The sequence below is a fragment of the Anas platyrhynchos genome, chromosome 2 (genome assembly GCF_047663525.1).
Source record: "Anas platyrhynchos isolate ZD024472 breed Pekin duck chromosome 2, IASCAAS_PekinDuck_T2T, whole genome shotgun sequence".
Classification (NCBI taxonomy): domain Eukaryota; kingdom Metazoa; phylum Chordata; class Aves; order Anseriformes; family Anatidae; genus Anas; species Anas platyrhynchos.
Genome location: NC_092588.1, coordinates 135,974,860 through 135,988,338, shown reverse-complemented (window position 1 = coordinate 135,988,338; position 13,479 = coordinate 135,974,860). Strand labels below are relative to the sequence as shown.

General features: G+C 38.3%; 1 protein-coding gene across 3 annotated transcripts in view; it reads left to right on the top strand.

Annotated features, from left to right (window-relative positions):
* The window catches only part of CDK14 (cyclin dependent kinase 14), a 335,682-nt gene that overhangs the window by 215,800 nt on the left and 106,403 nt on the right, over positions 1-13,479 (top strand). For all 3 annotated transcript variants that reach the window (XM_038173994.2, XM_021271226.4, XM_021271225.4), the window contains one exon: positions 10,291-10,354. In XM_038173994.2, coding sequence (XP_038029922.2) covers positions 10,291-10,354 — 64 coding nt within the window. The remainder of the gene's footprint in view (positions 1-10,290; positions 10,355-13,479) is intronic.

The following is a 13,479-nucleotide window of genomic DNA, read 5'->3' as shown; positions in this document are numbered from 1 at the left end:
CAAATGGCAGCATGACTGACTGCCTTCATTTACTGCAGATTGAATAAATGGCTGCCTAAAAAAATCTTGACAGAATACCCACTGCTTCACTGGGCACCATGTGGCTGCATGGATCTATTCAAAATTGAGATTATTGCAAAATCAAGACCTTAGTTGGCAAAATAAGGACTTGGAAAACTTCTGGTTGATCTGATTTGGTTCTAGTATCGTACTTTTCTGTGATGCTGAGCACCAGGCTAAATATGCAGGTCTCAGTATATTTTATCTCCCAAGGATTTTTAGGGGAGAAAAAGAATTTTCTCAATATCACCATTTTTTTTCCAGACCTTGAACTCAGCAGTTCATTTAGCTCAGCTATGATATTCTGTCTGACTTAGTACAGCAGCTTTCCTTTGCACTGCAAATGTACTTCTGTCATGTAATGAGCTTCCATTGTGCGTGCATATGTTGTTGCCTTTGCATGAGGAATGACAGGTCCTGGTATAGTGTCATAACGAGATACACTCATTCCTCAGATGTGTTGTGGCTGGGCATCAGGCCAGACAGGAAGGGTTTCCAGTATCAAAGAAGTAGAGTGCTTCACTGCTCAGAGTGGGATTTTACTCTGGGAAAATGTAGATTGGTTTCTGTGAAAACTAAACCATTGGGGCAGGTCCTTGTGTGGTGATGGTACTTCTCAGGAATGGATCTGATCTTGAACATGCTGATTTGGTCAAATAGTTTTAGTTAAACAAAGGTATACTGAAGAAATGCCATTCTATTTTAAATAGAAATGTTTTCTTTACTAATTTTATGGTGATTCATAGGAATTTGCATAAATTCAGTCTGTTATTTAAATAAGCTGTCTGGCTTTAAGCCTTTAGGTATCCGAATGAAAGGGTGTATCTTTGCTCATGCCACTGAGATTGGACGGTGATACCTGCTCCAAAAGCAGCATTGTTTTTCTGACAAGCCAGCATTTCAAAATAAATAAACAACAACAAAACAACAACAAAAAACAACAACTGTATAGTGCATACCAGGAATTCAAATGAACCAGCTGCTGAGCCAGCACAGCAGGGCATGTGGAAGTGTGTTTCATAAAAGCCTCCCACAGGCTTATGGCTTTCTTTTCTCTCTCTCTCTCTCTTTTTTTTTTTTTTTTTTTTTTTCCTTTTGTGGTTTAAAGAAAAAAGTCAGAAAAAAAATCTAAAAAACTTTGAAATCTTTAAAGACCATATTTCAGAGAGGATTGTCTTTGGATGTATTCTTCCAAAGATTTTACAACTCAAACAGGATAGCAAATCAGACCTGCATAATACATACCTTTCAGTACACTGTAAATCAGAGCAGATTTTAGAGGATACATAAACAAGCATGACTTGTGAGCTAGGGGGTTCTTCTGATAATCACTGTGCTCCTCCTTCACGCTGAAGGAAACAATTCTGTTCCCAAATGGTAAGGAAGAGACCTAGCAACACAGAACTCAGAAGCAGGTGCTTTTTCACATGTATTGTCATGAAGGTCTTCCTTAGTGAAGTCTTTCCATCTCTGCTATTGGATTGCTCACAAGTGACCATGCTAGAAGAGCAAGCTTCTCTCCTTGGAAAAAGGGGAGAGGAATCTGTTGAGGTTAGCTGTAGTTTTATCCATGAGTTCTCTTCCCAGTCCTATCCCCATCTACATCTTCAAGGCATACAAAGCTTTCACATTCTCTTTTTACTCATCCTGTCAAGCTGCTTTATCTTCTGCAGATCTAAAACAGATGCCATAATTTAAAAGTCTAGGATTTTTTATTTTGACGATTTTATTGTTGAATGGGGGAGACTCAGCCACTTCACTGACTTATCTTGGCACAGGTAGCTGAGAAAGCTAGGAGGACAGGATCCCAGTTCTGCTGCTTCATCCCATTTGGGCCTCGAGCAGCCCTCACAAAAGAGCCCTCTTTAAACTTTGGAGCTACACAGTGTCTCCTTTTAGCATGTCCTACAGTTTCAAATTAAATTGTTGCATGTTTTCAGTGATTTGAGTGAAAGTGCAGTCTGTCAGGATTTTGACTTTTTTTCCCACCCCTTACTGATAATTTCAGATCCTCTCTCTACAGCATAGACCCCTTTGTTTTCACAAGAAGTTTGTCAGATCTTGTTTTCTTACTGTTTTTGGTACTTGTGTCATTCACATAAATGTTTTATTAAGAATTACATCATTCACATCCACCATGTGAACATTTATGAAAGCGGAAGGTTACTAGAATAGGATGTTGCGATGTGTGCTGGTAAGCTTTAGGAAGAGGATGCTGTAGCCCAGTACAAGCTGTTTCACACTGGCTTTTTTGTCTCATTATGAAATTTAGATGGAATGATTCTGGTCTCTCTCTCTCCAGTTTAGATGGGATTGTGGACAGAATTCTAAGAGTCATCTCATTGACAGAGCTATTTCTGTCATTTAAAAGAAAATATTTATTCCAGAAAGGGCCTACTAGATATACAAAACTCACTCCTGGTGAGTTTTGACCAAGCAGTTAAGGACAATGACAAATCAAACCTTGGTAGTGTTTTGTTGTATGGCTGGGGATTTCATTTAATCCTGTCCTGATGGTCTGCAGTGTGCTTGGTCTGTCCTGATGCCTGCTGTGTTCCTGCTTCTCCACTGAGTGCAGGGCAGTAGGTGCAGCCTGGCTCTGCAGAGGCAGAGGAGTGTGCCTGTGAAGTCTCCAGGCCCTGGCTTCTCCCTCCTGTTGGCACAGTTGCAACGGTCTCTGCTAGTGCCCCTCAAAAAGAGGGAGCTTTGCTTATGGTGGGGATGAAGTTTGTTTACTTGGAGTTTGTTTACTTGTGCTGCAAAGAGAGTGGAAACAGCGTTGAGGAAAATTTAAATGTTCAGTGCAGGCAACTATTCAAATATCATTTAAATACACAAAGTATGGCTGGAAAAAATCACATATTAAATAGGTTTCCAGGCAAGACTTTGTCGCATTTTACCTCTGTGGGGAAAAGAATGTCAAGAACAGTTGGGTCCTTTACTGTTTCAAATACCTCATTTTTGGGCCTTGACTGAGCTAAAAAGCACAAACATTAGTTGGATGTGATTTTTTTTTTTTTTAATTAATGTGTTTTGTTAAGATTTTGTAGGAATGTTGATATTAATTTCATGTTTTGCTTCCCTCATCCATACTGGCACATTACCTAAATGTTTTTGAAGCTAGCTTCGCCGTAAATCACTCCATATGCTCAAAGCAAATGTTTTTATTACCCTTTTATAATGGAATGATGATATTTCACTTAATGCCTGAAGGAGTCAGCCTTTGATTGTAGGTGCACATGGTTGTTTTTGCTGGTTCTTTTTCCACCTTAGAGAATAAGCCTTGGGAACTTAGGGGAGTTTTAGGTTAGATGTTAGGAAGAACTTCTTTACCAAAAGGGTTGTTAGACACTGGAACAGGCTGCCCAGGGAAGTGGTGGAGTCACCATCCCTGGAAGTCTTTAAAAGACGTTTAGATGTAGAGCTTAGGGATATGGTTTAGTGGGGACTGTTAGTGTTAGGTCAGAGGTTGAACTCGATGATCTTGAGGTCTCTTCCAACCTAGAAATTCTGTGATTCTGTGATAACTTTTGGTTTTCATAAAACAGTGTCACTTTATTGTGCGGAAGAAGTTTATTAGTTTGGTGAGCTGTGCCTTCTCTCTTTTCTTGAAATAATTTAATGCTTAGAGTTTTTTCTTTATTTTTGATAACACAATGCTTTTATCATTCACAAATTAACTTGCAAAATAAATACTCTGATCAACTTGTTTTCTAACCATTTTTTTTCTATTAAATTCTGTATTCTCGTTTGAAGACCAAAATGAATGCAGATCACATGAAATATATTCTACTACTTATTACATACAAAATGGTGGCTGTTGAATTTATTTTTCCTTTTACTAGCTATCATCTCTTTAGGATTTCTTATGATTTTGTAATTTTAAAGGGACATAAGGAACCAAAAATACAACCCGTTTTATACAGAAAAATAAGAGTTTGAAAGTCTTATTTTGTCAGTAAAGAATTGGCAGATCTTTTCTTTTTTTTTTTTTTTTTTTCTTTACCACTTTCATTCTGGAGAGGAATCATGTGAGCTCAGCTACATTACCTCATTTGCTGTATGTTTAATACATTGCATCTCTGTTTGGCTGGTATTTTCTTTCTCACCTGTATGGGAATAATGAGGGAATGCTTTGATGAAAACTGATTGGGAGGGGAAAAAAAAAACAAACACAACACCAAAATTTATAAATATAATGAAATACAAAAAATAAAATAAAATACAGTTTTCAGGCTCTGAACAAGTGTTTTCCATGAGGGAGGAGGAGGAGACTGTGCCTTGATCACACTCAGTTTAGTTGTTTTAATTTTGAACTTATGTGAATTCCCAGATGAGGGATTGTATGTATTTTTTTATCATTTATTTGAGGAAGTAGGGCTCCGATATTTTAAATCTCAAGAACAATGAATAGGTTCTTATTTTTGGGGAATCCAAATAAATATATTGTTATCCTAGCTGATCGACTTTTACTGTAGATAAAAGTAGGGTGACTCTCATTCCAGCTAGGAATCCTGGAAAAAACAATGCCTATCCTAAGTTAAAATATGTTCATCCTCTAACAAATATACAAGTGCATTACACAACCTCATAGATTTATTTTCCCTTAAGGAAACTAAAGAGCTAAGTTCCTGATGTGAATAAAAGACTGGTACTGAGACAATTCCATTTTTGTCTCTATCTTTTGGATATTAAACTTGACACTCAGCTGTCATCCAGTGTGCCCAGCAGAGTGTTGAAGGGAGCATAGCTGCAGTTGTCAGTCAGCAGAGGCTGAGTCAGCATGCATAATGCACAAATAGTCACTGGATTTTTTTTTACCCATTAGGCAGAATGCTAAGCTGAAGGACGAAGTTCCTCCTTCAGTCCTCACTACTACTCTTTGTGCTAGCTGACATTATCAGATGGTAATACAGAACTTTTCCTGATGGCTGAAGTTGTGGTTGAGGTCTACCTATCAGGGAAGCCTCAGGAGGGGAATGCAGCATTAGTTGGACCACCAGTGCAAATGACTTATCACCATGGAAGGCTGAGAGAGAGCGAGATTCCGGAATGGATGGGGAATTCCGTCTTCAGAGTTAGCTCAATGGGTGGTGGAGAAGCTATTGAGAAACCTTGGACTTGCACAGCTTCTCAAAAATCTAAACCAGTAACTGACTTTTGTCTAACTAAAATGAAAAGTTTTAAAAAGCAAAGAAAAAAACTAAGTTAAAGTTTAACTAGGAATGTATGATTTGGGAGAAAATAGTAGATTTTTGCTGAAAAATAGAACAACCAAATCCCACTAAAAAGAAAGAGATTGCTGATTTGGAAATGGCTAAATGGCTCTGCTGTACTTATTCTCTTGCTTTCTTTATTTAGTTAAGTTCCTTAGACAGATACAATCTACTATGGTGTCTCAGAGCCAAGGGCATGCCCTAAATGCAGTATGTTTTACTTGGCAAACAAGAAGACTGGAACAGAAACTTTGATGACCTTTGGAAGGAAAAATAAAGTAAAATAAATAAATAAATAAATTACATGCAGCTTGTAACTTGTTCTAGTTAAAATTCTAAGGTCTTTTTCAACACAAGCATATTTTTATTGAAAAAAAAAATAAATAGAATTCACTGTCCTGAAATTTTTTGACTGAACTTTATTTATTCACCAAGTTGACCTAAACAAAAAAGACTTGAAAATTCGGCAAATTGCTCGGCCTGATTTCCATAAATTTTGTCTAAGGAAAAGCATCTCATTTGCATGCTGATCTTGTTTTTCATCCTGCTCTGTTGCTAGAAAACCCTGAATAATACCACTGGCTGCACATTCTTTGTCTTGTTGAAATCCAGACCATTGCCTTTCCTGAGTATCGCCATATTTAACAAAGAATTAAAGCACTATTTCAGTAATATACAGCTTCATATATTCAAAAGTTGTAGTAGGAATGGAAAAGCTTATTCTTCACTAATTGTGCCAGTACTTGGGAAAGATGTATGCTGCTGCTCATCTCACAAGCAATTCAGATGGCTTCTCCGGACAAATTGTTACCCAGAATGACCTTATTACATGGCAGTAACAGGGAATGCTTTCGAAGCAGAATGCAGGACAACATGACTAATTGTGTTGATAGACTGGCATAATGCTTACCATAAAATAATGATTCCCTTGGACACAAGGGAGCATGTTAATTAGGTGAATGATAAGTCTTTGTAAAATCAAATGGAAAAAACAAGCAAGACTTTTTCCTTTATCAAAAAGTTACAGAAATAGAGTAGACCTTAACACATTTGTGTTGTGTTTCCTGGACAATCTTTCTATATTATGCTTGTATATGGAGGTTTGAACAGCAGGTTCTGTTTTTGTAACTTTCTGTATATTGCTGCTGCCAAACCAGTACAATGTCAACTGGCAGTGAGGGTATTTGGCCCTCAGCACCCTGATGTATTGTAAATCTGTTATTTTCATATAAATAGATTTCGCACCATGCAAATTAGATCAGAATCTGATCCTGATTTTGAACAGCAAATTTCAAATGACAAATTAAGGTCATTTTATCTTGTTTGTTAGGGAATAAATGAGTCCAGAGTGCTTCATGTTATAATTGTGTGTATTGTGGAACAGCAAAATCCCAGGAGGGTCTGGAGTTTTCATTACAGAAACCATAACCCTCTTGGCCTGTGGCAAACACTAAATTGATTCCAAATTTGAGAATTGTAGGTTATTTTTGCATAAGTAATTCAATTAAAAATAGGACATAAAAGCATACAAGTTGAATGTTTACCTTGCTGATATGCAAATTATCAGTAGAAAAAGTACACAAGTTATTTTTTCCAAACAATTCCCACTGGTAAATAAGAGATTATTTCCAACCTTGCATTGGGCTTGAATGCTGTGACAGCAGCAGTTATTTTCATGTTTTTTAAACAGGCTCGAAATTGAAAGAAAAAGTGTTAAAATGTAGAAGAGAGAGAATTCTAGGTGGCATGCTTGGGATGAGAAGTGGTTGCCCATGAAGGGATAGTCGGGGGCTGGAAGTTCAACCATAAAATAACAGCTCCTGGTGTTAGGTGGCTGTCCCGGGCTGCTGTATCTCCTGTATCTTCCACCAGGAGCTGCAAGGTTAGGTTTGCTCTCAGGCACCAGCTGGCTAGTGGTTTGCTACAGCCAGATGCCTCATATAATTGGTTAGATGCCTTTCTGCAGTGCCAAGATGTTGCCCATGTTCAGGTCTGGACTCTTAACTGCTAAAGGACAGTGTTTTAGAGCAAAACCAGAAGATCATTGAGCTCTCCTCTCCTCTTCCATGTTGGTCCCATAATTATCTTTTGCAAGCCAAGACAAATCCTTCTCCACTGTGGTGTTATGTGGAGTCCACATTGCTTTGTTTATAGCAGGTGTCAAAACTCATTGCTTTAAGTTGCCTAATCCCACCTCATCAAAAGTGGATTGATTGCTGCTTAGAAGCAACACTTGTGGAAGGTGCTGCTTACAAACTGCTTAATGTTGACATACCTCTGGGCAGAGACTGTTTCGTCTTATTAAAAACACCATTGTTTCCCTGCTGCCTTCTCCTTGTTGGTTGATTGATAGTCACATATTGTGAATATCTGCACTGTACATGTTAAAAATTGTAATACAATAAGGATGATCTTCATAGTGTTTGTACAAAGAATTGAAATACAGTGTCTGGATCATTGCCTGAACTACCAGCTGCCCCTACCTGAAAATGATAGGCATTTAGTTGATAGAAAAACCTGGTTGTTTCTAAACTGACTGGTACCCTTGACAGAAGGTATAAATGTTGTAGGCAGTTTGAATACTCCATTGCACAGAACTCGTTCATAGCTGGCTCTTAAACACTGTAACAGCAGATGTGCTGGAATACCATTAAAGAAATGGATTGGAAAACTGGTGAAACAAACAAAAAAATAAATAAAAAAAAACACACCAACAAACCCTATGAGTCACAGAAAACTGAGTCATTACAAAAGTGATCTCCCATCAAGCCTTCTGCAGCTATGCCTGATGTTACTTTGAACATCAGAATAAGTCATTTCATATCAGCAAGTTCTACATTAAATTGGTCTGATAAAGATTCTACCTTTGACTGAACGTTTCAGATTTTGTTAGCAAATCTTAATATTCATCTGTACAGTTGCTTAGTTGCTTAAGTCTCATCTAAAATACGAGATGATCACAAGAGTGCATTTGGAAAGATGTGGCTAATTTTATTATATTCACAGCATGTTATGAGAGAGCATTCCTTTTACTTGCTAGGGGCGCTGCAAAGTTGATGACTTTCTCAATTTAAACTGAGAGAAATGAAGAAGCTCTGTTTCTAATACACGGGCTCCCTCTCCTGGCTTGGGAGATGCTTGGTGCCAGCAGCTTCATTTATACAGAAGCCAGGTGAAAGTTATTTGCAATAGCAAATTGATTTAATCATAACATAGTGGGTCAACAGTATCTCTGAACTTCTTTTATGCTTAATCAGAGCACTATTCTCTCCTTAATAGCAATAATGAAGAAGAATAGTGGTGTTGTGATGAATCAGGGTTGAAGGGCCAGGATTACCTTATTCCAATGCTGATTAAGTCTTGTTTCACAAGTACTGAAAGCGACGTCCTGGAAATAATATTTACAAATACAATCAGTGAACTTGCATATCCAAATAACCACATGAGTACATACTGTCTAATTTAACTGATAGTGTTTGTTGTCTTTGTTTCTCTGACACCTTGGTGCTCCACTTTCAATTCATGCTATTCATGCAAACAGTTCAATTTAGTTGTAGTTTCTTGTATTTGTGGTATTATGCATAGTGTAGAAGCATCTTCACAATATTCTTCTTATACTAGAAACATGCTAATATTGTAAACTGCTTAACAAACTTCTAGAGTCATAGAACTCACCTTGCAGGTAAGAGTTGCCTCTGTTTAAGAAGTCACTACTTCTATCTTAAGTTTTTAAGCCAATTTCAGAATGTTATAAAATAAATTTCTGGCAGAGTGAAGAGGCTTTTATTTGTGTTCCAGCTTCCTAGTCTTCCTTCGAATAATTTTTTAAGCTTTAATTTATAGATAAGAACAAATGTTTATGTAGCTATTTTATGCTGGTCTAAGTGACCATACAGTGTAACAGTGATGCAATCTGTACAGGTCCAAAAGATTTATTCAGAAGATCTGCAGTGCAAGTAGAGACAGGACTTGCAGAGAGTTTTTGTACATTTATGACAGTGCAAAACAAGTGCCCTACTGGTGTGAAATGTTTTCACTTTGTAATACCAGCCTTTTAATCCAGGGCCTGAGCTATTACTGTTTGCAATAGTAACTATTGAAAACAGTCCCTAGAATTTTCATTCACATTAGAAATTATATGAAGATTTTTAACAAGGAAACTCTGGGGAAATAACAGGTTCCCCATCTCACGCAGAAACCCACTTCTAGAGCTGCTATTTTAGATGTTCTTCCCAGCTCCACTTAAAGCAACTCTTGTCAGTTATGTTGCATGAAGCAAAAAACATTTTGGAAGAATTAATTATAGCAGTTCTTTCAATTACCTTTTTATTTGTGCCAAAGATGCATGGGGTTGAACTTTTCATGTGAGCAGAGTGTATGTATGATGTACATGAGAAGTCTTCAGCACTGCTGCTGAAAGTTAGTCTCATATATACTACAAGGAGAATAGTTTAAGTGAATAGAAATGAAACAATGCATGAGTCAATAATGTCTGTATTTTCTAAAAATATACTGGTTTTATCGTTAATCTATCAGTTTGAAATAACAGCCCTTCTCTGTGCATTCTTTGTTCATGCCATGCTCTTGGTCATCTGCTTGACCATTTGTGTGTCTATCCTGACATCTGTTAGGTGTCTGTTCATCTTACTAAAGTTTACAGGGATTGAAATTATTTTGAGGTAAAAATCTAGCCTCGGTAACATCAGCATTCTTTGACATATAAACAACTTGAACTTGTCAGTGGGAACATGTATAGGTCATACAATCAATCTAACATAAACACAGCACTGTTATGTCCTTTACTGACTCCACTGGTACCTTATAAACATGGAAACTATTTAACTTTTTGTACCCCCAATAATTAAGCCTATTTAAAGTTTAGCTTGTAAGGTACTTTGAACTCTTTGGAAGAATGCAGTGCTATGAATTGTCAAGTATTTTCCACTAAAGCAGCATGTGTTTTATGTTTCTTTTTTCTTTTTTTTTTTTTTTTTTTTTTTCCTTTTGTGTACAGGTACTTGGAACACCAAATGAAGATACATGGCCTGGAGTCCACTCCTTACCCCATTTCAAACCAGGTAGGTCTAAGTACCAAGTTCATCCACGTTTTCCTTTTCCTGGAACTACAGGACACAATTACATTTCTGACCACAGTCTGGGAGCTGGCTTGTGAAGACATCCACTGGTATTTTTGGCAGCTCTTAATTTACTGAAGAACCTCTACAGTGTTTTTCTAAATGACCTGAATGCAGTGCAGAAACCATGATGTGCTTTTTCTCGCTGCTCACTTCTTATTGTGCTCAGGGGGTTGTTTGGTTAGTTTTTTTTTTTGTTTTTTTGTTTTTTTTTTTTTCCTTTTGCTTTTTCTCCTGTATAGTACAGAAGGATCCCTGACCATTCTCCTGCCATGTTTTTCCGAGTATCATACACCTTGGTAGGCTGATTCCAGATGAGCATTACTTTCCTGTAGGCTACTCCGAACTTTGAGGAATACTGAAGGGAACCAAAGAATAAGGGAAAGACTTAGTGAAAGCTGAAGCTACTACTAAACCATCTGTTAGTACCTTTCTACGCCCATTGTTTTTTGTGTGTGTGTTGTAATCTTAAATTGTCACACTCTATGACCATTTTTGGAAAGTTATTCTATCATGTGATACATTTGTATAAGAAGAAGTGAACAGTTTGCTTCTTGAAGACTAAGAAGTACATGGTCAAATTATGTGTGCATATATATGTTGTAGTCTTGTGACCTTTTGACTGGCAATCTTAGAAATACTGTTTTTCAAACATGCTAAACTAAAGGGTAAGAGATGTTGACTGTTGGGGTGGTCAAATACTGGAACTGGTTTTCCAGAGATGTTTGGCATCTTCATGCTTTCATATGCTTTCATATAAAGTACTTAATTGGTTCCCAGCAAATTTTAGATGAGTCTTCAGCTAATAACTATATGACTGAAGTCTGATTTGGGGCCTGACCTCCTCTATCAGTATAAAGGAAATGGGTGACAGAATTGGCCCGGGAATCACCCTCAGTAAGTTTGCAGACTACACCAAGTTGGGGGGAAGTGTCAATCTGCCAGAGGTTAGGAAAACCCTGCAAAGGGACATGGACAGGATGGGTCAATGAGAAGAGGCCAATGGGATGAGGTTCAACATGGCTAAGTGCCGGGTCCTGCAGTTTGGCCACAACCCCATGCAGCGCTACAGGCTTGGGGCAGAGTGGCTGTAAAGCTTTAGTATAGAGGAAAAGGATCTGGGGGTGTTGTTTGATGGTTGCCTGAACATGAGCCAGCAGTGTGCCCAGGTGGCCAAGAAGGCCAATGGCATCCTGGCTTGTATGAGGAATAGTGCAGCCAGCAGGACCAGGGAGGTGATTGTCCCCCTGCACTCTGCTCTGGTGAGGCCGCACCAAGAAGGACATCAAGGCTCTGCAGCATGTTCAGAAAAGGGCTATGAAGCTGGTGAAGGGCCTGGAACACAAGTCCTGTGAGGAACGGCTGAGGGCACTGGGATTTTTTAGTCTGGAGAAGAGGAGGCTCAGGGGAGACCTTATTGCTCTCTACAGCTACCTGAAAGGAAGGTGTGGGGAGCTGGGGGTCAGCCTCTTCTCACAGATAACTAGTGATAGGACTAGAGGGGATGGCCTCAAGTTGTGCCAGAGGAGGTTCAGGTTGGAAATGCAGAGACATTTCTTCTCAGAAAGAGCAGTCAGGCATTGGGACGGGTTGCCCAGGGAGGTGGTGGTGTCACCATCCCTGGGGGTGTTTAAGGAGAGGTTGGACGTGGTATTTTGCAACATGATTTAGTGGTATTGATGGTAGGGGAATGGTTGGACTATATGATCTTGGAGGTCTTTTCCAACCCTAAATATTCTATTATTCTATGATTTCAGATGTCTTACTCCTTGCATGCCTAAGGTCTCTCTGTAGACTCCTGGTTCTGCTTTACTGCAGATGGTAGTCCCTCCAGCTTTTGTCATAAACTGTGACAACTTGTCATTGTGTCATTTAAGACTAATTTCCAAGTCCTCTTATAAGGCAGATGTAAAGAAGATTCCTCTTTCATTGCACCTGTCTTACTCATTATATTCCCAGTATCATAGTGGCTTCTCTGGGACAGAGAAGTGGGAAGTGAGGCACAGGATTTGAAAAGGAGATATCTAGGTAGTTCTGAAAAAGAAAGAGAATGAAATAAATATCTTGTCAGGCTTACTTTGATAATAAAGCAAGGCAATGAGAAAAGGGGAGGCAGACATCTTGCTTGTATTTTGTTTTTCAGTCTCTGCCCTAATGCAGTCTTATTGTTGCATAGTCAAATCGTTCTCTAGTACTCTGCAACTTTTAGTAGAAAGAACTTTTAAAGAAAGTAGAGAGAACTTTTTAATGAATACAGTTTTTCACTGTATTTTTCCTAAGCCAGTGTGTCAGTAAGTACTCAAGATTTTGCCTTTTTCATTCGTGGTTCTGATTAATTATTGAGTATATATGCAGAATCCTTACAAAATGTAGTGGTTTTTAACTGCATTCCAAAGGCACTGTTTTTATCCAAGGAAAGTAAGCAAAGGAGAAAACTTGGAGACATTGGTGTATGTTCTTTGGATTTGTTCTTTTCTTCTGTGTGTTAAAGAAAAGTTTTGAACAGCAGATGGCAGCCAAGAAACTTTCTGGTTTAATTTTTGTTTGCCTTCCAAGTGTGTTAAGGGATGGATGTGGGTTTATTACCACAGAAGAACATCAGGAAATAAATCCACAGTAGGCACTTCATTAAATCTAAATTTTAGACAGGCATTGTGTTAGACTTCCTTTTTATTTTCTCTGTCCCAGACTGGGGATTTTGTCAGCTATGAATATATAATAGTTATAAAAATGCGGAATGGGGAAAGTATGAAAGATGCCTCCAAGACAGATAATGGTCACTTGGTATTTTCACGATTTCCGCTGGTGTACTCTTTGTTCTCTCACATCCTTTCCACCTCTGTGAAGTATGTAGATTTGCAAGTCAGAGTAATTATTATCCTGGCTGGCAATTATTTAATGATTCTAGGGCCTGTTAATGCAAAGTGCTGAGCTCCTTAATTCCTGTACACTGTGGAGGTCTGAGAGCACTCCAGAGGAAAAAGCCCTTCTCTGTAGTTGCTTGAAATACATATTATGTTCTATGCTCCCTTTGTAAAACCCCTATCCTGCATCACCTTGGGGAGGAA